This window comes from Prosopis cineraria, unplaced genomic scaffold (genome assembly GCF_029017545.1).
Source record: "Prosopis cineraria cultivar Desert tree isolate PC_DT_omini unplaced genomic scaffold, ASM2901754v1 PC6, whole genome shotgun sequence".
Classification (NCBI taxonomy): Eukaryota; Viridiplantae; Streptophyta; class Magnoliopsida; order Fabales; family Fabaceae; genus Prosopis; species Prosopis cineraria.
This window is the reverse complement of record NW_026555337.1, coordinates 19,557,057-19,583,788: the sequence shown is the minus strand read 5'-3', so window position 1 is coordinate 19,583,788 and position 26,732 is coordinate 19,557,057. Positions and strand designations below refer to the sequence as shown.

The 26,732-nt window shown below is 28.2% G+C and overlaps 1 protein-coding gene across 1 annotated transcript; it reads right to left on the bottom strand.

The window, feature by feature from the left end:
* Positions 1-872: 872 nt before the first annotated feature.
* LOC129312412 (uncharacterized) lies at positions 873-20,236 on the bottom strand. Its single transcript, XM_054955036.1, has 3 exons — positions 20,212-20,236; positions 3,043-3,096; positions 873-1,448 (listed from the first exon to the last, which is right to left on the bottom strand). Exon 3 carries the CDS (start codon positions 1,446-1,448, stop codon positions 1,074-1,076), a length of 375 nt encoding a protein of 124 aa, XP_054811011.1. The 5' UTR covers positions 3,043-3,096; positions 20,212-20,236; the 3' UTR covers positions 873-1,073.
* Positions 20,237-26,732: the final 6,496 nt, after the last annotated feature.

Sequence of the window (26,732 nt, the reverse complement as noted above, 5' to 3'; positions counted from 1 at the left end):
AAGTTAGCGATTCATGGTTTACATAGTCCAAATGAGTTAAACTAATGTCAAACCGGTAACATAATAATTAAATTAAAAAAATTATATATGTATATAATAATATAAATATAAAAAATAAATATGAAATTGCTACTTAACTTAAAAATAAAATTAAATATTTTAAGTTTATTATGACTTAACAAATCATATCATACAACATAACATCAAATGATTAAAAAAGTGATCATTTTCTAAAAAAAATTAATAAAAAATTAAACAAAGGGCATTTTTTGAACAGTCCAATTTTTAAAAACTGAATCCGGTTCCCAGCTTGATTCTAGTTTTCGATCTGACCATCGGTTCAAAGTAGTCCAATCTGGCTCAACTTCCTAAACAATTTTTTTGCCTCAACCAAGCTGTTAGCTTGACTGGTTTGACCATCTGGTTCGGTTCTGTTTTTTAATCATTGCTTTATACACATCTTCAAAAATCGAACTCTGCACTAAGCTACTTAAAAATATTTTAAAGATAGTGTTTGAATTAGTAAATTTTGAATTTAAACTCTCATATTTAAAATTTATATATTTAAAATTTTATTCAGGAAGTTTAAAAATTTGTCAAAGTAAAAGAGAGATGTGTTGAATTTGAAGAGAAAACAAAAAAAAAATGAAAATGAAAAGCTTCCTTTTATTTGTCAATCGATAAAAAAGGAAAATGATAAATGAGAAAAGATGTAAGAGTGATGAAGACATCGATAGCGAAAAATACAAAGAAAATGATATGTTTGAAATAATTGAAATTTTAAATGACTAGAATATAAGAATAATATAAAATTATAAAAGAATTATAATAAAAAATGAATGAATCTATGAATTTTTGAGTATCACAAAGAATTTGGTGAAATCTAAACTTCCATTGATCCAAATACAGTATAGTTTATAAACAAAGTTCCATATTGAAAACACAAACTCGCAAGTTTAATGAGATAACCGTAGAGTTCAATAACATAATAAAGGCTCATAAATCCGATCTCCAACACAAGCTACTTACAAATTTGATGACATAATCGTAAAGTTCAATAACAAAATAAAGACTCATGACTTTCCGCGGTAAACACGATATAGCCATTGCTCTTTCCTGTAAAGTGTCATGTTAAGGAAAATTTCTCTCCATTCAGGGTCGTTCTTCAACTTTTCCAAGGCTTTCACATAACTATCTTCATCAACGTTCCTCATCTCATTAAGAGCAATCACACACTTGGCAAGAGAATAATCCGACGAAGAAGAAGCGGCCTCCTTACTTCTCTCACCTTTATATCTCTCAGCTTTTGCTTTAGATGCTTCAGCTTTGGCCTTAGATGCTTCAGTCCATGCTGCAAGTGCTTCCCTCAACTCATGAAGTTTAGCTATAGCATCTACCAAAGCTTTAGCTATTAACTCAGGCCACATCTTTGAATCAGTTTCTTCCATCTACCATCAGAATGACAATTAGCCCCAAACATAAAATAATTTTATTGGGTTTTAAAAGGACAATAAGAGCATAGACTTAAGTAACAGATATGAGAATATTAAGATAGATATGTAAGCATACATTAAAAGATAAAATTCAAAATATAAAATAATTTTATTGATTAAATATCCGCAGAGGAAACTTAAACAAAATAGAAATAAATTCATAGGTTAAAGGGAATTTTTGCCCTTCAACTATTCGTTAGGGAGATCTTAGTGTCCTAATTAAATTTAGATGTGATGCAATTTTTCCTTTTAATATTTGAAAATGATGCACTGGGCAGCCCACCATTAAAATTGTTTGCTTTAATTGTTAGTTAATTGACTTAAAAATTGTTGAAAAAGATCTTGAAAATTGTAGAAGAAGACAAAAATATACACATAAATACCCTATAAAAATTAATAGTGTAATTTATAACTCTTCCACAAAAATTTATAAATCCTTCTTTAAAAATGCTGGAATACAAAATGCATTCATTTATAAAAAATACTATTTGTAAATTCTGGAAGAAAAGTTATAAATTATCACACTATTTTGGGAATTTAATTGATATTAGTTTTCTTATAGGATACTTTTTTATAATTTTTTATGTCATTTTCTAAAATTTTCTAGGTAACTTTTTTTAATAGCTAGTGCTATTTTCAAATTGCAAGTGGAAGTGGAAGAGAAAGTGAAGTGGAAATAAAGTTTCAAAGCATATTTGGTTCGTACACAGAAGTGGGTATTTTTTATGAAGAAAGTGAGAAAGGAAGTGGCCTGGTTCCATGAATATGAGAAAGTTCTCTTAATTTTAATGGAACCCAATTCTCCCAAGAAATGAGATCCATTACACCAAACAACTTTGATTTTTTTAATTTCACTTCTTCTATCTCAATTTCATGCTACCAAATAGGGCATATCATTACTAAATGACTAAAAACAGAATTGCATGATGTGAAGTACCTTTTTATTCTTACCAACCTCGCCATTATTGATGTAAAAAGAATAAAAAAAATAAAAGTGTATAAAATTTTAAACATCTCCTTATAAAAAATTTTAAAAAATAATGTTATGTTATTGTAACTCTTTTATAAAAAATAATTTTAAAAATACATTTTAAATATTACTTAAAAAGACTGTACCATAATTTGTAAATAAGACCAAATGATTTTTTAAAATGTGCCTTGTAAATAGCAATGGAGAGAGTGTCCGCATAACAATAACGTAATTATGTGTCCGATCAAAATCTATACATATTAGTTAGTATTACGGTGTTCATCGTTAGTTCTTAGTAGATAACAAATCCAGAGAGCATAGAAATTGGCCCACGTGACAAAGTTGTTCATTCTTCACACAATAAATCACAAGAAGTGATGAAGATAAGTATGAGACTTGTTATGCAATTAAAAAGATCCTAAGCCTAGAAGACAAATTCCCCAATTCATATTTGAAACTAATTCCCAGATCACAGAAAGCATTTCTTCTTCTCGGTGAAAAAGACTGATGAATGCCCAAATATGAAGAGATAAAGACGAAGCTGATAATGAGTGAGTGAGAGTAAAAGAGATAATATACCTCACCGTCACCGTCACCGGAGCACGAAAGTGAGAGCAAGTTGAGCGAGCGACGGAGGCGCGAAGAGAACAGCGAGAGAAACTAAAGCACAGTCGTCAGGGAAACTGATCGAGGAGCGTGACTTTTTTTTTGTGTTTTGGCCAGCGAGTAGCGTGACTTTAAAAGTCATAAAGTTGTGCCAATAATTACTATTATGCCCTCTATTAATTAACGCAAAAAGAAAGTGTCCCCACGTGCGTACGAAGAAAGCAATTAAAAACATAAAATGAAAAACAAAGACAGCTTTACTATTTTTTTTAAAAAAGAAATGCAAAGGCAGGCTTGAAAAAGGGAGAATAACAATTAAGGACCTGTTAAGAATATTAATTCTAATTACGGATCGTGAAATTTTGAAATCAGAGTTAAGGACCATGGTCCTTAATTGTGATAAAAAAAATGTAATTTGTGAGGTGGGATTCACTAACGCGACTTGAGAATTCACTAACCCAACTTGAGAAAATTACTAACGTATATTGTGAAAACATGAAACCCCACTTGAAAATGAAATGTTTAACAAAAAGCGCCACTTGGGAATTCACTAACTTGACTTGAAAAAATTTCTAACGTATATTGTGAAAAAATGAAACCCCACTTAAGAATCATTAATAAAAAGTGACTTATCCAAATTGGTGTTTTTTATTAAACAATTGATTCTCAAGTGAAGTTTCATATTTTCACAATATACGTTAGAAATATTTCCAAGTCGAGTTAGTGAATTTTCAAGTGGCGCTTTTGTTAAACATTCAATTTCCAAGTGGGGTTTCATGTTTTCACAATATACTTTACAAATTTTCTCAAGTTGGGTTAGTGAATTCCCAAGTGGCAATAATGAATCCCACCTTACAAATTACATTTTTTAATCACAATTAAAGACCATGGTCCTTACCTGGGATTTTAAAATTTCATGGTCCATAATTGGGATTAATGTTCTTAATAGGTCCTTAATTGTCATTCTCCCTTGCAAAAACAGCTTTACTATAATGCAAGTCCAGAGAACCAACATGTTTTCATTAAAGGTCTAAAAGTCTCTCTTGAAATTAAGTTTTTTAATTAAAAAAGGAATTATTTATTTGTGAAATATATAATAGAACATTCATAAATAACATTCAAAGTCTATTTATTAATAATAAAATATTCATTCATTTTACATAATTCTCATGGTTTACATTTATTGAATGAGAGAAAATTTATAAATCACCTAAATAATATTTACAACAAAAGCTTCATAAATAACATTCAAATTATATTTATTAATAACAAAAAATCAGTTAATTTCACATAGTTCACATAGTTTATTGTTATAGGAAGAGAAAAAATTTACAAATTACTCATGTAAAATTTACAATAAAAGCTCCATAAATAACATTCAAAGTCCATTTATTTATAACAAAACTTTCATTTATTTTATATAGTTTAATTTTGTTTAAGGAGATGAAATTTACAAATTATCTAAATAAAATTTACAACAAAGTGTGCTTTTTATTGCATATCAGTTGGCTAAATGATTTCCTTCTTAGTGAAGTTGTGGTCGTTTTCTTTTTCTTTTTTTTTTTTTTGTTTTGGCAAATGTTATGGTTGTTTTCTTAGTTATGGTTGTACTTTTTGCCCCCTTTGTGTGGCTTGCGATCTCTAATTGGCCCTAACAAAGTTTTCTTCTTGCTTAAGTAAAAAAAGAAGAAAATTACACATTGAGTTAGGCTACATTGTCTTATTTCATGTCTCTTTACTTCCATTTCTACTCTTTTTCTTTTTAAAACAAATCGTCAACATACTCGTACATGATTACGTGTTATTGACTTTACAAAACAATCATCTTGTTCATTCCTTTTAACTCAATTCCCAATTTCCCATTCACCTGAATGAAAAATAAGGAACATTGAAAAATATTGATGTAATATTAAGGAAAATTACATCTCTCCCATACAAAAATTGATGAATCTTGGCAACATCAATAAGATCCTATTCTATTTCATTACTGCCTCGGTTTCTCTCCTCCTGGAATCCTGCCTCCGTCTCTCCGCTGCAGCAAAATAAAATATAGGCTATCAAGATTTAATCACAACGGTTCAGGTTTATTTTTATTTTTATTTTAATTTTATATTTATTAAAATAAAAAATATATAAAATTTTAATAAATCCATTTATCAATTTAGACGGTCCAAATTTGATGTGGATAGTCCAAATTTAATATTAAATATTTTTAATAAGTTGACTGCATTGTTCGGAGTATATCTGCAATGTAGTCAATTTAAATTTTTATATTAAATATAGATCATCCATAATGAATCTAAAATGTCAGATTGATGAGCAGAGTTATTAAATTTTTATAATTTTTCTATATTTTTATTTCAATAAATATAAAATAAAAATAAAACATGAAAAACATTTAATCTAAACTATTCAGATTAAATATGGATTGTCAAGCCCCAAAAATCGAATGTGACTGACATGAGATGTGAACCATATCACATATTCCTAAGCCTTAAATTGAGGAATCTTTCCATTTCTAAAATGTAATTGAATTTATACTAAGATTATGATATATTTAATAATAACCACTATAACAAAAAATTCAATATTTTTGAAAAAAATTTTACAAAACCTTCTCTATAAATAGAACTTCTCAAAAATTTTACAATATAATATTTTACACAAAATATCTTATCAAACTATATCTCAACTCCTTCTAGCCAATAAATAAAATATATATCAAATAAAGGACCTTAGCTATGGCCTATGTGGAGGCATAGAGCACCTAACCATACTTTCAAAAATAAAATACATAAATATTTATAATTACATCAAAAGGAGGGAATTTCAATCAACTCTCCACCAAGCACATCTAAAAGCTCCTTATGAGTCTACAGAAGAATCAGCATCAGCTAAGGCATCTAAGACCAAACAAATATCTTCTAACGAATAACGTCCCAACAATAAATAGATGAAATAGAATGAAAGGAATAAATTACAATAATTTTATAACTAATAAGACAACAATTTTTATATGAAATATTTAATAAAATTCAAAATTAAGAGACTCTATATAACCTTAAATAAAATTTTGAACCATTAAATTATCATATCAAATATTCTTATCACTTGATTTAAAAAACAAATAAATGGAATAAATAAATATAGTAACATCACTAATTAAAATCAATGGAATATAAAATCACCAATTAGTCAAAATTCATGTGTCTGAGAACTTTTCAGAACAATTAACAAATGTGGACATAAATCCATGAAAGTAAATAACCAAATGTGACTTATACTACAAAGACTAACATGGACATACAGTCCACAAGAGTAAGTAAACAATCACAATTTGAGCTATAAAACAAATGTGGACACACAATCTATGAGGGTGATACTAATAAAACACAGCTCAAAGCTACAAAAAACAAATGTAGGTGTTAGCCCCATGAATAACAAATGTGAGAACAAAATTCACGATAATTAAACTAGTTAGTTATTAACACAGGCACGCCAAGGGATAATAAAATTGTCGTTAGCAACCAATGTTTTGAATATAGACCCTTTCTAATTCATTTTCAAACATGTAAGAAAATCTTCACCATTAAAATAAAAATTTCAATCAAACTCACATGAATATTTTTAGGCATCAATTCTATAATTACCGAAATAAAATTTCAAAAGTGATGCCCAACTTACATTTATCGCTAAGCTAAAATTATCAAATCTAGTAAAGATAATTCATCAGTATTGAAATGTATATATGGGAAGAAGTACATGCATATGCCACAATTTAATTATTCTTCACCATCATATTTAAGATTTCACAAAATAAAGTAATTTAATTAACAAAAAATCCAAAAATTGACATTATTGCTATTAAAATGTTCTACATAAAAATATAATATTTTACTAAAAATAATTATATTAGAAAATTAGTTTGGGTACTATCCACTTGCATGAAATAAGCAAACTTGTAACAGACGAATTGTCAATATCAATTAAAACAATTTATAGTCTAAGCTCTTCTTAGAATTTGATGTCAAGAGGGTCCAATATCTATAACAAGCAAATTGTCGAATGAAGGGTACAATGATGAGATCACTACTACAGAAATGGATATAGGTGACGTTTAAAATTTTAATTTTGTAGAGTTTATAAAATGCTATAAAATTTAATACTATAATAGGTATCAAATGGTGTTTCATTAATTATTGAAATGTCATAGAACTAATGAAAGAGCAAGGGCATTTCTTTCTGCAAATGCCGCCTCTTTGATTTTATTTAAAAAAAACAAAGAGAGGTGACATTTAAACCATGTTGAAAAACCACCTCTATTCTCTACAGAGATGACATTTACAAATAGTAGAAGTGCCACCTTTGTGACAAATTTTTAAAAAATTAAAAATTCAAAAGAAGTGGCATTTATAAAATGTATAAACACCACCTCTATAATTTTTCTTTTTTTTTCCTATTTAAAAGAACATAGGTGACGTTTTTGTGGTACAGAAATGCCACCTATATTATCTTAGTCCAAAGAAGTGGCATTTCTACAAGGTAGAAATGCCACCACTTTGGTATTTTGTTTTGGAAATGGTTAATATAGGTAGCATTTCTTCTTGGTATAAACACCACTTATTTGATATTTTTTTAAAAAAAAATATACATAGGGGACATTTCTTCCATGAATAAATGCCACCTATTTGGTATTTTTTAAAAATAAATTTTATAAAATATTGTACATCCAAATTTTTTACCATAATGGATTCAAATTATATACAATCAATCCAGCAATTTGCAAACAATCCAGCTATACAATGAAAAGTTACACAACATAATACAACAAAGTAGTTTATAACTACATGAACATCTCTAAGTTAGAAAAACTAGGTGAACACACTACCAGCCTCAAATCTTACAAAATATTCATCAATTACGTACCAAAGTTTTGACATCCTCAATTCAACATAAATGATGACCACTCCTCAATTAGATCATAAATTTGCTCATCACTATATTCCAAATACTTTGTGTCCTCATAATACTACAAAATATTAAAACAAGAATTTATATATAACTAAAAATTATCAAACACAAATAAAATTAGATAAACTTTTATACCTCAAATGGGCTAAAAATTTCACCATGAATGTTCACATCCTTCATAAATTTCATAATATATTACCTGTAATAATTATCATTTGGTTGGAAAGGGCACTAAAAAATTATGAAAAAATAACATAAATTTATGAAGCAAATATATTTATTTTTCATAATTCAATAAAATATTTCATATATAAATTAAATATGCCATAATTTTTGTTCATTGATAACTCTTTGAGAAGTCTTTATTTCTAGAAAAGGAAAGCTCTTTGTGGCCCTAAAAACTATTCAATGCCCTATCGAAATAGAAAAAAATTAATCAATAATAATTGATTCAAATATATATGAATATATAAAATGATTCTCATAAATAGAAATACTTACTTATTGAATAACATCAATATATTAAGCTGATCTATTGGCATGCCTCTAGATAGAGGATTGAGATAATAAATTAAAGGTAAAGGAGCAGCCACAAGATTGATAACAATCAAAATCCAATGTTTCCTAAAAAATTTAAACTTTGATCATGTCTTAATATAAAATTAAGGTATCTAACACGTCAAGAAATTTAAAAATAATTTATAAAATACTTACCCCATATTGTAAGGTATTAAGAATAACATACTTTTTTCCAACTTCTACCTTTTCTGTGAATATTTCTTTTACAAGATTTACCTATTCAGATGTATTCAACATCGACCCATGACTAATATCATGAGGACTAATAAATGAAAATCTATTATCTTTCTCCATGTCTTTTAAAAAAGAAATGTACAAATACCTTGATAAATAGCAAAAAATGTATTAAAATCATTCACAACATGAAATAAAATAATCAATATTAAAAGATGTTATGAAACAAGTAGCTTATTCAGATGTTGATAGCAGAAGCACATGCCCATTCTCAATTAAGTATTTCCACTATAAAATTTCTATCAAGATATTCCCAGCTATCTTTACAATAGATTTCTTCTTCAAATTTTATTTTAATTTGTTTGGCCATTACCAGTAAGTTTTGGAAAAAGAGACTGAAGAGCATAACCATAGAGGTAGGTTGTAAATTATTAGTATTACTAGCCATGTATTGTGGGTACTGCTTTGAACACTGTGTGGGTTGATTCCATTAGTAGACAATGCAAGCCGAAGACTTCTTTCTTCATCCCCAAAATTAGGGTACTTAAAGTTAATTTTTTCCATTGAGGGGAATCTATAGGGTGCCTAAGCTTTCCATCTTTCATCCTTTCATTCTTATGCCTTGTCAATAAGTTGGCAATTTTTACATTTCCATACATGCACCAAAATATTGGTATAATGGAAAAATACCATAGCGCCTTCATAAGACTTGATTGTTTCCATATCATGACACTTTGCATTTAAGGCACTTCTCCAATGAATCATACTCATTACAAAATAACATACAATCATTGAGACATGCATGTATTTTCTCATAACCTAAACCAATTGAGCAAAACATTTGCTTGACCTCATATGTCTTAGTGGGAATTTCATTACTAACCGAAAACATATCTTTCAAAGCATCAAGCAATAGAGTGACACTCTTATCAATCCATGCACAAGCAACTTTCAAATTGTACAATATTAGAACTGCTGATAAGCTAGTGTATTTAATAAAACCAAGATATAGTAGTTTCTCTGAATCACCTATCAACGTTTCAAACATTTAAGGACAATCACAAAAATCATCTTCTATTGCATTTAGCATTTTATCAAGATGATCAGTCTCATACCCATTACTGTCAACATTATCACATGCATTTTTTCTCTTAAAAGACCTAGTAGTATACACCCATTCACGGGATACATCATTTTTCTCCCCATGCCTTGTCCAACATATATAACTTTGATCAATTTCATAACATATTAAATGATCTAACAACTCAGTTGGAGTAATTCTCTTTCCATATCAAGAAGCTAAGCAAGGACAAAAAATTTTGTTTGGATTTTTAACATGTTGAACTGCAAAAGTAATAAACTCTTTCATCCCGTCCCTATATTCTTTTGACAATTGATTAGTAAATATTCACTTTGGTCCATATACTTTACCTATTATAGGATAGTGTCAGGTATGATTTGTTGACATATTGTGCCAAAAATGAAAGTTTTCTCGATCTCAAACCCACTATTCAACATTTATATATTAATTCAACATTTTGAAAAATTTTAGTAGCATAATAACTTAAAATAAAATTTTCTCGGGGATTAAACCCTCTATTCAACACTTATAAATACCTAAAATAATTAATTCAACATATTCTAACCAACAACCAAATTAATAATCAATAGTAATTAAATCAACAAATGCAAACATAATTCTAAAATAAATCAACAATAATTAATTAAATGTTGTTTCCTCCTTTTACCAAAAAAAAAAAATTTTTTCCTTATATATCATTCAGGACAAATAAAAAAAATTAGGATAGAAAATATAATTTTCTAAAATTAATCTTAAATTCAAACCCATAGCTGATAATACAACTAAAATAAAAAAATATTATATTAAAAATACAAAGCGTACCTAGAGTTGAAGAAACACTGCGAAGCACAATTTATTTGTGTTAAGAAAATAATGTTGGGACCACACATGAGCCGAAGATCATGATGTGAAAATGGAGAACATGAGCTGAAATGAGGACCACAAAAATGAGAAATTTTTACAGGGATTATATCTAAAAGTGATAATGGTGTGACCTTCAAGAGAAGAAAAAAGTAAATATTGGTGGGGACAAGAGTTACTTGGAGTTGACAAGTTGGAAGAAAAGCTTCAACGAGCTGAGAGCTTCAATGAGCTAAGAGAACACAAGCTACAACCACGAGTTGAGTGATCAAATTGGATGAGCTGAGGATTTAAATATACAGCACTAACATGAGCTGAGAGCTAGGTGCATGAGCTGAGAGCTGGTCTAGAAGTGGTGGACAAAGCTAAGAGATTTTTACAGTGAAGGAGACAACACGGTGAAACACTTCATTACATAAACGGACAGGGAGGCAAAATAAATGTTGTCAATTTTTTTTTTTAAAAAAAATGAAAGATAGAGGTGGTGATTTCTGAGGACCAATCACCACCTCTGTCTTCACACTGCCGACAGCTTTACAGCAATAAAGTTGTAAGAGAAGTGGCGTTTCCAATGTATGGAAATGCCACCTGTCTTCCCTCATTTAATAAAAAATTAATTAACTAAATAAAATTAAATAAATAATCATATATCTAATAAAATAATATAAATGATTATTAAATACTTTTTATTATGTTAATTTGATAATCATATATAATTCATTAATCACAACATAAAATAATAATAAAATTTAAAAAAATAATAAAAAATTCATTTTTATTTTATTAGAAAAAATTAATTTAATAAACATTAAAGAGGTGGTGTTTTTGATAAAAGAAAACGCCACCTCTCTCCTATTATATATCAAAAAATTAAAATATACTAATAAAAAATTTAATTAATTAAAATAAAATTAATAACTATATATTTAATAAAATAATAATTTTTCATTAAATAAAATATATTATCTAAATTATCCAATCCTATAAAACTATATAGTTAAAATATTGAATAATTAAAATACAGTTAAATTATTATTTATGTAACATAATAATTAATACAGATTAAATATATTTTAAATTTTTATTATATTTAATAAAATTATTAATTATTAAATAAAATAAAAAATTTTAATTAAATGTTGTCAATTTTTTTGAAAATATAAAAGACAAAGGTGGCAATTTTTGAGGACCAATCGCCACCTCTGTTTTTAAGCTGCTGACACAACAATAAAGCTATGCCACCTCTCTTCCCCAATTTAATAAATAATTAATTAACTAAATAAAATTAGATAAATAATTATATCTCTAATAAAATAATATAATTGATTATTAACTAATTTTTATTATGTTAATTAGATAATCATATATAATTCAATAATCACAACATAATATAATAATAAAATTTAAACAAACAATAAAAAAATTCATTTTCATTTTGTTAGTAAAAATTAATTGAATAAACATTAGAAAGGTGGTGTTTCCAATAAAGAAAACGCCACGTCTCTCCTATTATATATTAAAAATACTATATAATAATAAAAATATTTAATTAATTAAAATAAACTTAATAACTATATTTTTAATAAAATAATAATTGATCATTCAGTAAAATATATTATCTAAATTATACAATCCTAAGAAACTATATAATTAAAATATTAAATAATTAAAATATAACTAAACATTATTTATGAAATATAATAATTAATTCTAATTAAATATATTTTAAATGTTTATTGTATTTACTAAAATTAAATAAAAATATTAATTATTAAATAAAATAAAAAAATTTTACACCACAGAGGTGGCATTTGCATAAGAATGAAATGCCACCTGTATCATTTCTAATTAAAATATATTCTTATATATATTAGTTATTAATTATAATCTATATGTTAAATAAAATAAATATATATAATAAAAAGATAAAATAAATATTTGAAAAATTAATAGAGGTGGCGTTTTCAGTATCTGAAAATGCCATCTCTCTTTGTTTTATTAAAATTTTTGTAATTTTGAATAATATAATTTATTAATTATTTATAAATTAAATATATTATAAAATAGTAGCTAATGATTAAGTAAATAGAATCATAATAATTATCTAATAATATTAAGTAAAATTATTAAATAAATAATAATATGATATTATTTTTAATTTATCAATGTAATATATAATTAATAAAAATTAGACAAGTGGCGTTTCTAGGAGCTAAAAATGCCACCTCTCTACCACTATTTATGAAATAATCAATACATTGTTAATTGCACATACTAATTAATTAAATTGTAATATAATAATTTTTTAATATGATAAAAATAGAGATGTATAGAGATGGCATCTTAAAGATTTGAAATGGCACCTCTCTTATTTTAATTTATTAATTTGAACATCTTTTTTGTAATGAAGTAGACATGTGGTGTTTTCAAATGTCTCAAACACCACCTCTCTAATTTTAATTAATTAATTAATAATATATGTTTATTATTAATGATAATTAAATAATTATATTAAAATTATTATATAATCTAAAAAATATTTGATGAAGGACAAATTAGAATTTTCACTTGTATTTAAATTAATTAATTTGTATTAGAATGAATTAGTTAGACCTTGGTTATTGAGTGATTGTACTCACCCTACAATCTTCAATATTTTAGGAAATAGCTCAAGAGGATAAGATAGAGGAAAATAGTTAGAGGCATAGGATTGTCATCCTATTAGTAGGCCTCCTTTATTCTACATATTTATGTGTATATGATAACTTATATTGCCAACTAGGATTAATCCATTTTGGATCTTACTTGCGTTACATGTTTTGTGAGTTGGGAAGTGTATTTTTGGCCCTAGGATGTATGTATGTGATTCATGATGTTATTAGTAGGAACAAAATACTAATGCAAGTAACATTTGAGAATAACATGTGATGTTTATGAATTATTTGATGAAATGGGTGATTTTAGCTCCCCCTTCTGTTTTTGAGAATTAAGGGGTTGAGTGTCAAAAATATGATTTAAAAGCATTTTGTATGATATTGTGCATTGCATAGGTTAGTTTTAGCCTATTGTATATGATTAGAAAGGTGCTTATGGCATTTGGCTTGAGGAATGTGTTTTGGATACTTTGTTTTGTGAAAAGTGGTGAAAAAGTGTAATTTTTTGAATGAGTGTCCAATTTTTGATTGAGTAATAATATAAGTGTGAAATCCAAGCTATTAGTTAGAACTCAGAAAGAGCTTTTTGTATACACCTAGTTCACGTCAATCGGACATTGGATGGAGAAATAGGACGGGTCAAAAGTTTCCCTCAAAAGCTATCAATTTGACAGTAGAAATCTATTGTCATGAAATGTGCAATGCACCACGGCACATGGCACAAAGTTGAACAAGCCACAGCGCATGTTCAACAAGCCGTGGTGCATGCCTCAAATTGTGCAGAGATCTATTATTTTATGATTTCTAAGCAAATACACTGATTCTTAGAATGATGCCATGCTTCTGCATAGTTATTAACTCTAATTTGTCCTTGGGAAATCCTCTTTAGATGGAATCGATTTTGAAAACTTGGGATCCCATCTTTATGACTCATTTGGAAACTTGGTAAATTTGTTTTTTTTAACCATAAGTCAATCTCTTAATTATGGAGATTTATAGTTAATTATGATTTTAGAGGAAGGATATTACATTCCTCTTAGTAAAACTGAGTCTATAAGAATAAGACTGATGGTACTTTGAAGCAATGTAAGGCCTACTTGGTGGTCCAAGATTTCACTTAAGAGTATGGTGTCGACTATGAGGAGACTTTTGCACATATTACCTATATGACTTCTGCTCACAACCTTTTAGCTATTGCTACTGTTAAGCATTAGCCTCTTTATTATATGAATGTAAAAATTCATTTCCAAGTGGAGATCTAGAGGAAGAAATGTATATGAAGCCTCTACCCGAATATCAATATCTGACGAACAAGTTCTATCATCTTTGTCGACCTTTGTATGGGCTCAAGTAGGCTCCTTGTGCATGGTTTTCTAAGTTCAGTAAAACTATGAGTCAATTGGGTTTCACTTGTAGTCCTCATAACTTGGCTCTTTTTGTTCTCTCTACTGCTCATGGTATTGTTCTTTTGCTTGTAAATATAGAAAATTTAAAGTAATAAATTAGGAATATTTCTATGTTCCTTGTTCAACAAATTAAAAAATAACTAACAACTTTTTAAATTTCTCAAATTTTCCCTATAGCTAACAACTATGAAACTAATCCCTCAAGAAATTTGAATACCATGTAAGGGTTGTTCTCTTCTAAGCAATAGTCTTTATACACACATCCAAGAATCGAACTATGCATTAAGTAACTTAGAAATATTTTACAAGATAATATTTGAATTGTTAAATTTTAGATTTAAACTCTCATATTTAAAATCTCACATTTGAAATTCATGTATTTAAAATTAGGTTAATGAACATTTTGGACCTTGAAGTATTATGCAAAAAGTGCCATGGACCCTAAACTCCTAAAATATGCAAAACGGATCCTAAACTTCTAAATTTATAGTAAATTACTCCCATCATTAACTTATACTTAATGACATTATTGTTCACCATGGGACCCAGTTAAATGTTGATATGGCAGTCCCTTGCGATGCGTCATTTGTTAATAAACAATACAGACTTTAAACTATTGCACAAGTAGCATCTTGGACCTTAAACTTTGAACTTTAGAGCAAATTACCTCCATTGTTTATGTGTAGAATGTTAACTATTATGTAGACTAAATTAGCCTCAGCGTGGTCCACTATGGTGAACACATTGTTGGCTATGACGAAAGACCCATAATTTTATGAAATGATTTTTTTGCCCCCTTTTTTAATTTTTTTAAATGATTGGTATCTCATGTTTTTTTTATACTCTATAACTTTAATTTAATCTTATTTTAAATAATATTTATTTAATGGTAAAAAATTGGAATCCCATTTGAAAATAAGTTTAAATATCAAAAGATTGTAATTAACTAGTTAATTTGAGTTTTAAATTCATTGATGAAATTATCAGCTTTTGCATCCATCGTCTGTAAAATTCTCTGATATTTAAACTTCTTTTCAAATGAGGTCTCAAGTTTTTACCATTAAATAAATATGCATTATTCAAAATAAGATTAAATCAAAGTTATAGAGTATATGAAAGCATGAGATACCAATCATCTAGAAAAATTGCAAAAAAAAGGGAGAAAACATCATTTCACAAAATTATGAGTTGTTTGCTGTGACCAACGATGCGTTCATTGTGGCAAACCATGCTGAGGCTAATTTGGTCTACATAATAATCAATGTTAAACATGTAAACAGTGGGATAATTTGCTCTGGATTTCAAAGTTTAAAGTCTAGTATACTACTCTTGCAATAATTTAGGGTCTGTAGTGCTCATTAACAAATGATACATCAATAAGGGATTGCCATGCCATTATTTAACTAGGCCCCATGGAGAATAGTATGGTAAATAGTAATGACATTAAGTATAACTTAACAGGGGCGGGTAATTTGCTATAAATTTAGAAGTTCAACATCCAGTTTGCATATTTTAAAAGTTTAAGGTCTATGTCACTTTTCGCGCAATATTTTATGGTCCAGAATGCTCATTAACCCTTAAAAAATTTTCAAAGTGAAAGAAAGAAAGAGAGACACGTTGAATTTGAAGAGAAAACAAAAAATTAAAAGTGATAAGCTCTATTTTATACATTTATAATAAAATTTTACCTAATGGAAAACAATGTAAAAACAATTCATATCAAAGAAAATGATAATTTTAAATCAGCATTTAGTGTAAAAGCCTATTTTAAGGTGGCAGATTCCTAAATAAATTTTTTATATTGTTATGTGAACCAAAAGAATTAGAACCATGAGGGACAGACAGGATCCTCATGACATGATATTCAAATCAGTTCAAGAATCAAGAGGGACAAACATGATCCTCTTGATCATAATAAATGCAATTAATAAAAAGGATCAGAGTCTATATGCTCCACAAAATAAGATGTCTTAAATTGGCACTAGATACATTGTATGATCCAAAATAAGAGACAACATAAAAGATGGTGTCTCATACACCAAAGTTACGTCTCTGGTGCTTTCTCGGCCGAACTCGCTCCTGTAAAAATATTAACCATAGGGAATGAGACTTAAAAGTCCCAGTAACCAAAAATTAATATGTAATGTTGCATATAAATATAACTAATCATGCAATTGCTAAGTGGGCACATAAAAACATTTAACCAAACAGTATTTCCAATTAAACCAAACAAGTATTTAAATGCATGACTACACCTTATATCCTCCTTTCGCCATGCTTGGATGTCAAATCATCCAGCCAAAGGTGAGTTGGACCAAGCTACACGCCACTCATTGGGTCTAATGAGGGCTTACCACGTGGTAATAATTAACCAAACAAAAATTCCCAATAATATCATATATTAAAATACCCTGACAAGTCATGCATCATTTAAATATCCAAACAAAATAACCGAATAATAATATCTCATCATGATAAACAAAAATAAATTTTGACCCACTTGGCAATAATTCCAAACAAGTATGTAACAGTATTTATTTTTAATAATTCATAATTTTTCCAAACAATAAAACAACACATAACCAATCACATACACACCCATCACAATACATTAATAATGGTTACATTGTGTCTTGGATAACAAGTTCCCCTTCACAACTCCTCTTTCACCACTCTCTTTATCAATACAATCTACGTAATTATTCCATAATACTATATATTAATTTTACATTAAAATTAATAAATGACTCTAATTTAAAGAGTTAGAAAATCTTAGGCCTAAGATCCATATTAACACTAATTTAAGGTGTATGCCTCATTTAACTTTTCAAATTCTTTTTCTAGAATTATCATACCCTAATAAACTATATTTAAGCCTCAAATCACTTCTAGTATCACAATTTCATCCTTCTATATTCTAAAAATTTCGTCCAAAAATAAATTAAAAATTTAGAATTATCCTAAAGCCTCAAAGCACCATTCTATAGCCTTAGAAATACATATTCATACTTAAATAAATATTTAATAATCAAAGGTTTAGCCCTACATCTCAGATTCAATATAAATTCAACCGTATAGATCTAGAGTCTAACTCAAAAATTCTTTTACATGAGTTTCAACCTTAAAAAAATATTCTATAATATTTATTATATTCCTAAACTTCAACCTGTATTTTTAATCCATCATATCATCAGATTAACTATCTTATAGAAAAATCCTAATCAAAATATTTGCTTTACTATACAAAATAATCATATCATTAGAAAGCTAATATTATTTAGGAAATAACTACGAAATTAATTTTGTAACTAAGTAATTTTTTAAATGCTAATCTAAACAGGAAATTTAGAGCATACCTGAAGACAAAAGAAAATAAACCCCCTTGCAAGGTAGAGCAATGTGAGAGGGAGAGAGAGATGGGAAAAAATAATATAAAAAAAGGATTGTGGGTCCCACAATTATATTAAAAAAAGACTATAGATTTGAATTTAATTATTCAAACTCTTGGGCCATAAGTTGCAATTTCCTCCAAATTACATCTTATCCTTTCATGTTTCCTAACACATGTACCCCCCTCCTTTTATACATAGAGACACTTCTTCTCTTCCCATATCTAGGTGGGACTTAGAAAATAACCTTTCACTTTTTTTTTTGTTCCTTCCACCTTCTCTTTTTTTTTTACTAACACACACACAAAAAAAAATTATTTATATATTCTAAATTTTAAAATTATATCTTAACTAAATATTTTTTATGTGGTTTTAAATTTAAATTTTTAATCCATAATTAAATGCCTAACCATAATATTACTTCCGAATAACCTTAAATAATATAAATTCTTATTATTATCATTTTTTTATCCTCAATAAAACCTAATTCCACAATTTCTTTATTATCTAAAAATTAGGATGTTACACAGGAAGTGCTTGTTTAATCCTGGAGAACTGCTGGTCCGTCGTTCCGGTGTGTCGGAATAGTTCTTAAGGACAGTGTCCTTCCGGGCACGACTCAAGCAGTTTATAGTTCGCTATTCATGTCTGTCGCCGGTGCCGCCAACAAGTATGAATTTAATGACTTAACCATAGGGTTCCATAACAGAATAAAGGCTCATAAATCCAATCTTCAACACAAACTACTCATAAGTTTAGTGACATAATTGTTTAATGATATAATCGTAAAGTTTAATAACAAAATAAAGACTCATAACTCTCCACTATAAACATGAAGTACCCATTGCCTTTTCCTGTAAAGTGTCATGTTAAGAAAAATTTCTCTCCATTCAGGGTCGTTCTTCAAGGTTTTCAAGGCTTCCATATAAGCATCTTCTTGAAGGTATGCCATCTCGTTAAGAGCAATCATACACTTGGCAAGAGAATAATCCGGCGAAGAAGAAGCGGCCTCCTTACTTCTCTCACCTTATTTGCTTCAGCCCTTGTTGCAAGTGCTTCACTCATTTGAACTTCAGCCATAATATCTATGAAAGCTTTAGCTATTAACTCAGGCCACATCTTTGAATCAGTTTCTTCCATCTGCCATCAGAATGACAATTAGCCTCGAATATGAAATAATTTTATTGAATTTTAAAGGGACAACTGGAGCATAAAGTTAGAATAGCAAATATGAAAATGTCGATATAGATGGTTGGGGGCATATACTAAAAGATAAAATCTGAAATACAAAATAATTTTATTGATTAAATACCCACAGAGTCAACTCAACAAAAAATCATCGATTAAAGTACATTTTTTTCCTTTAACTATTCATTAGGGAGATCCTAGAGCCCTAAATTTAGATTTAATGTAATTTCTCTCTTCAACATTTAAAAATGGTGCACCAGGCATCTTGTTATTAAAAAGTTAACTTTAACTGTTAGTTAATTGACTTAAAAATTTTGGAAAAAGACATTAAAAATTACCAAAAATGACAAAAAATATACATAAATACCTTATAAAAAATTAATAGTGTGTAATTTATAAGTCTTCCACCAAAATTTATAAATCCTTCTTTAAAAATTTATAACTAAGGTACAAAATGCATTCATTTATAAATAATACTATTTGTAAATTTTGGAGGAAGAGTTAGAAATGATCGCACTATTTTAGGGACTTAATTGATATTAATTTTTAAAAAGAGTTTTTTATTTTTAAATTATTTTCTATATTTTTTAAGTAATTTTTTTCAAATACCTGGCCCTATTTACAGGCCCGACCCACACCAATTTTAACGATCGTGCACGATTCAAATTCCCCAATTCAAATTTGAAGCTAATTCCCAGATCACAGAAAGCATTCCTTCATGAATGCCCAGACTTGAAGAGATGAAAACGAAGCTGAGAATGAATGAGATGAGAGTAAAAGAGATACTATACCTTACCATCACCGGAGCACGAAAGTGAGAGCAAGTTGAGCGACCGACGACAGCGACGGAGGCGCGAAGAGAGCCGCGAGAGAAACTATAACACAGTCGTCGGAGAAACTGATCGAGAAGCGTGACTTTAAAAGTCATAAAGTTGTGCCGATAATTAGTATTATGCCATCGCTTTATTAAAGCAAAAAAGAGCATGTCCTCAAGTGCGATAAAAAGGCACCATGACACTTAAGTGGGATTAATTAATTTAAGTCTTAATTAATTTTATAAAATTATAATGTCAACACAGTTCTTTAATCTTTTAGTAGTAATAAGTCTGACAGAGAACATAAATATCCATCTTTAATATTGAGAAATATTAAATTTAATAGTTTCAAGAATTTACAAGTTTAGCTCCTTATTTTACAATTTCGTTATAATGTATTTATAACTTATTTTTTTAATTTTAGTAAGAAACACAAATATTAAAAAGTATTATATTTAATAATTTCAGAGATTTGCAAGTTGGATTCCTAACCTTACGATTTCATTGTAATGAATTTGTAATTTATTTTTCATATTTTAACAAGAAACATTTAATGTTGAAAAATATTAAGTCTATTGTTTATTATTTGTCTATTCCTAATTATCAACAAAATAAATAGATCTTTCATTTCTCCATTGCCTATTATTTATTTTTCAACCCTATTAAAATTTAGAAAGTAAGTTACAAATACATTATAATAAAGTTTTAAAATTGAGAGTTGAAATTTGCAAATTTATAGAGATGTTAGACTTATTACTACTAAAGGATCAAATAACTTTGTTGGCATTCTAAAGTTAGCTGGGACTTAAATTAATTTATCTCCTTAAAACTTAACTATCTCCCCAATAAAAAAGCAATTACAAACATAAAATGAAAAACAAAAGCAGCTTTACTATATTGCAGCCAGGAGAATCTCATTGTAAGCCCATGGAACCAACATATTTTTATTAAAGGTCCAATAAAATTTGATATAATTGTATAGGTCTAAAATTTCTCTTGCAATTAAGTTTTTTTTTTTTTGATAAAAACATGAAACTATTCTTTTGTGAAATGCACAATAGAATATCTATAAATGACATTTAAAGTTCATTTATTAACAACAAAATATCCATTCACTTTACATAGTTCATGTGGTTTACACTTGTTAAAGTAGAAGAAATGTACAATTAATTTTACATAGTTTATAGTTAGTTATTGAAAAAAAAATTACAAGTAATTTTCCAAATGAAATTTGTAATAAAAACTCCGTACATAATATTTACAGTCCTTTTATTTATAACAAAACTTTCATTTATTTCACATAGTCTATGTAATTTACATTTGTTGAAGAAGAGATCTAAAATTTACAAATTATCTAAATAAAATTTACAATGAAACGTGCTTTCTATTGCATATCAGTTGACTGGAAGATTTCCTTCTGAATGAAGTTATGGTTGTCTTTTTAGTTGTGGTTGCACTTTTTTCCACATCTGCGTTGTTTGCGTTCTGTATTTGGCCCTAATAAAGTTTTCTTCTTGCTTTAAGTAAAAAAGAAAAAAATTGCATGTTGAGTTAGGCTACATTGTTTTATTTCATGTCTCTCCTTTTTTTTTTTTTTCCTTTTGGGTGAATTTTCATGTCTCTCCTTTACTCCCGTTGTCCCTTTTCCTTTCTCTTTTGTTTAAAGCATCAACATCCTCGTACATGATTACGTGTTACTGACTTTACAATATAATCATTTTATTCATTTTTTTTTAACCGGCCAAGTCCCATTCACTTGAATGAAAAATAAAGAACATTGAAAAATATTGATGTAATATTAAGGAAAACTGTATCCTTCCCATACCCAAAAAAAAAAAAAAATTTGATGATTCTCCGCAACGCACGTGCCTGTTTGGATTGCTTCATCAATCGATTTTTGGGGCCAAAAATTGGTTAATGAAAAAAGTTACTCAAACAGCAACTTTTTTGGTTTATCAATTTTTGGGGAAAAATGGATCTTTTTCAGAAGCTACCAATCTGAGCCATTGCGAAAAAGCTTATCAAAAAGCAATGGGGAAAATTATAAAGAAAGGCCCAATAAAAAATTGGAAGAGAAGCACAAAATTTAATAAAAAATAAAACTAAATTCTCTTCTCTTCTTTTATTTAGTAAGATTTGAAATTTAAACCATAAAAAAAGTCATTAGCATAAGTTCTTACCAGTCACCACCCTCCACTTATCACTTGCTATAAAGCTAATTTAATTAAAATACTAATTGATAGAGAAAAATTAATTTAATTTAATTTAAAATTGAGGGTCATTACAAAGATTGTTACAAAGGTACAGAGAGAGAAAGAGATTTTGCATCGTTTGTTACATTGCTATATTTTTTATATTGTCAAAATTTCTAAACAGTACTTCACATCTTTGTTAGATAAGACGTACATTGCTATAAGACTCATAATGTCATTAGAGATCAACTTGTACATTATCATCTTCATTAGTTGATGTTTGGTATTTAAGAATAAAATCTTTACCTTTTATTAAATTTATTTGAATTAAGATATATTGAGTTATTTATTTACGTAAATTAAATTGTTAATATTAATATAATTTAAATTTTTATAATTAATCAAATATATAATTTAAATAATATATTTTACTTTTTAAATATTAGATACAAATTTATCAATAATTTAATTTTGAAAGGCAATGTCATTTATGATAATTTATATAGCTAAAATTGATTCTGAATAAATTATCCAAATATCTTCAATTATGTTAAAATCAATCTTAGAAAAAACAGTATTCAAACAGATTGCGTTATAATATAATCAATTATGATTAAAATATACTATTTAATCAATTATTTTCATAACCTATTATACCCAATTGAAATCCAAACGAGCACTACATCAACATGATCCTATCCTATTTTCTTAGTCACTACTCAAAGAGCAATGAGCATATATATATATATATATATATGTATGTATGTATAACAGACAAATTGTACATATCAATTAAAACAATTTATAGTCTGAGCTCTTCTTAAAATTTGATGTCAAGAGGGTCCAATATCTATAACAAGCAAATTGTCAAATGAAGAGTACAATGACGAGCTGTTGAATCTCGAACTAGGGCTTGATGATGAGGATGATGATGACGAGAATGATGGCGAGGATGAGAAGAGTGAGGAAAAGGAAGAGCAAGAAATAGATGGAGAGAATTGTTAAGCCCAGTGACTATTGAAGATGAGGATGATGAATCAAATGTGATAGTCTTGGCACGAGAAATCAATGGCAAAGTGAAGAAGATGAGGAAGATGAGGAAGATGAGGAAAAAGACTACCTATATGGAAACAGTAAATTAAAATTATCCTAGCATACATGGATACCAATTTTAAAAGTATACCTAATTAATCTCATGTCTTCTTATTGTTGAATACTTGAATACGCTAGTGCAAATACTAATTTTTACGACGGTTAAATTTGCATTTTTGCGACAGTATACAAGATGTAGTGAAAAAAAAAAAGTATAGTAGTAATAATTAATTTTCAGGATAGTTAATAAAGGCCTATCACATAGTAGGTGAATTATGACGACAGTTCTATCGCACAACCATCGCCATAATTCAGTGCTTTTGTTTAAAAAAAAAAATGTTATACAATAGTGGCCCTTGATTTTGGATATTTTCATACAGAAACAAAGACGTGAACCTGACAATGAATGAGGCAAATCAATATATAAAACATGTTCATTCTAATACATGCATCATCACATACTATAGAAAGGGAAAAAAAAATAATTAAGTTCTCATCTTGACACAACCATAATGAACAACTGTAGTGCATAATTAAAACACACCAAAAAAAATTGACAACACATGTCCTTACTTCTCACAAATAAAAACATCTCCTATGTGATAGTAAGAGCATGTCTTCCCAGAGCAAGTAAGATCAGTCACCACTGTATCACTGAGGCGTCTTCCCTCTGCTTCTTTCCATGATGAAACCTGATTAGCTATACTGTTATAAATTATACAAGTACAATTATTTCAACCAGAACAAAACCAAAAAAAAAAAAAGATTACACAAGTCTCCGGGAGTTAAAAAAAAAAATGCATGAGCCCAGTTTAATGGTGAACAAGAAGTTACAATAAATCTTAGTAAATCTAGTTAGTTGGGATACTGTGCATTTTAATAGCAATTTACCCTTTTGTCCACAATCTGTTAATATTTCTTATGAAGAAAATTTTGAAGTAACTTCATACGAAACGATAATATAGAGGCTTACATTTTATTTTCATCGTACTAAGTTCTACAAGCACCGTGATGCACTGTGGGGGGAAACTGAGTCCTAACCTTCAAGACATGTTAAAGTGAAAAGGGTAATTTCGTATTCAAGGACCACTCAAAACAAATTAATTGTAAACAAAGATTGATAACAAGTCCCATTTTAAATAAAAAAAATTTACGTTCCCATTCTAATAAATTTCATTTTATATTAGTCATTATCTATAAATAATTTGCTTGAATAGTTCTTGAATGTAATTCTCCCAAGTGAAAATCTTAGAAATGCAGCAAAAGACAAAATGCTTTGTACTAAAAAATAAATCCTAAAGAAACAACAAATAGAAACAAGCTAATGTGTTTCACACGATTCACGTCTAAAAGAAATATTAATAATTTTCCACCTATCTAGCCATGTTTTTATAAGGCTAAAAATTAAATTTGAATAAAAATGAAAATTAAATAAGCTGGCCTTATCCTGCCTACTACCATCCGTTCCTTATATTAATATCAATAAAATTATCAGATAAAGTTATGATATTATCAGGCCTACTAATTAATTAAAGGGTTAATGTGTGTTTTTAACCATGACCTATTCTTTGAAAAGCATCCAATATCTTAAATTATTTGTCATCAAAATTTTGTCTCTAAATAATTAAAACATAACATATTTGCTCCTGACATTAAATATTCTAATGTTGAACGTTAAAACTGCTGATTAGAACTTAAGTTTGACCAAAATCAATCTTTTCATCACCAGATCGGATATTGAACTGAAAAGGTCAATAGCTCATGGTTCGCATCATCCAACTGGGTTGGACTAATGGTCGAACCGATAACATAATAATTAAATTAAAAAATTATATATGTATGTAATAATCTAAATATAAGTAATAAATGTGAAATTACTACTTAACTTAAAAATAAAACTAAATATTTTAATTTATTATGACTTAACAAGTTGCACGATATAACATAACATCAAATGATAAAAAAATGGGTCATTTTCTAAAAAAATTGATAAAAAAAGGAAAAAGGGTCATTTTTTGAGCGGTTCGATTTTTAAGAACTAGATTCAGTTCTTAGCTTGATCTTGGTTCTCAATCCAAAAGACGATCCAACCATTCAATTTGATCCAGTTTTTAAATTATTGCTAAAAATGCTACCTGCCATGTTAAGTAGATCCAAATTAAGATATATTTTGCTACACTTAATTATTTTAGGAGTGAAATTGCCATGAAACAAATAGTATATAACATTAGATGCTTCTAAAAGAATAATTTAAGAGCAAAAATACACTTTAACTTGAATCCACTTGGCATGACAAATGGCATTTTTTGTCAAATTTAAGTCCTAGTTAGTATTTTTAATGGTTAACGTTGGTGTATTTGACATTAGGAGCAAATATACTATGTTTTAATTTCTTTAGTGGTAAAAGTGCTACAATAAATAGTTTTAACACTGGATGCTCTTCGGAGAATAGTTCAAGGGCAAAAATGTACCTCAACCTTTAATTAAATCATGAAAGTTTCTTTTTCTTTAAGAAAATGCCTGAATATATCTTATGAATTATGAAAATGATATTGCAAGTGCTCCTAATTAAAGGCAAGACTTTCCTCTCACTGGCCTTAAAGTTTTGTGATGGGATTGTGGCCCAATTCAACTCTCCTGAATTTTGCCCAAATTACATGCCTCCTTTCTCATTTTGAAATCATGTGATTTACTCTAAAAATTCACCCATTTCTATAACTAAAATCACATATCTATGAACATTTTCCTCCGTCGTATCTTGTATCACCTGATAACTTTCAAAGTTGATAGATATAAAGGGAGCGTGCGCACACCCTTTTTGAATCCACAAATCCTCATAATATGTCTATGAAACTATCCAAAATATACACCAACAAAAGAGGATAGCCCAATGTTACATCACAGCTCGGAAGAACTTAGAAGATCCTAGGCATATAAGCAGGTACCTTGCGCGCTCCACTAAACTTGGGTTTGCCTATGGAGGGACTTGGGAAGGATCCTGTGCATACAAACAAATGCATTGCACATTCTACTGAACTATCTTTTTGGAAAAAGAGTAATAACCCTATAACATCAAGCCCCTAATTGTAAGCTCCATTGCGTACAAAGAGGGTTGCAAGAATTGATTTATCAACTTGATATGTTCAGTGAATGAGTACCTCTGGCTTCATTCTTGAAATTTCACCAGGGAGGTTGAGGCACTGAATTAAAATTGAGCGTACCAGTACTGCAACCCTGTCTTTATTGGCAGAAAACTGCTAA

What these genes read in the sequence shown, in the direction of transcription:
- LOC129312412 (XM_054955036.1), bottom strand. Translation starts at nt 1,448, where the DNA reads ATGGAAGAAACTGATTCAAAGATGTGGCCTGAGTTAATAGCTAAAGCT.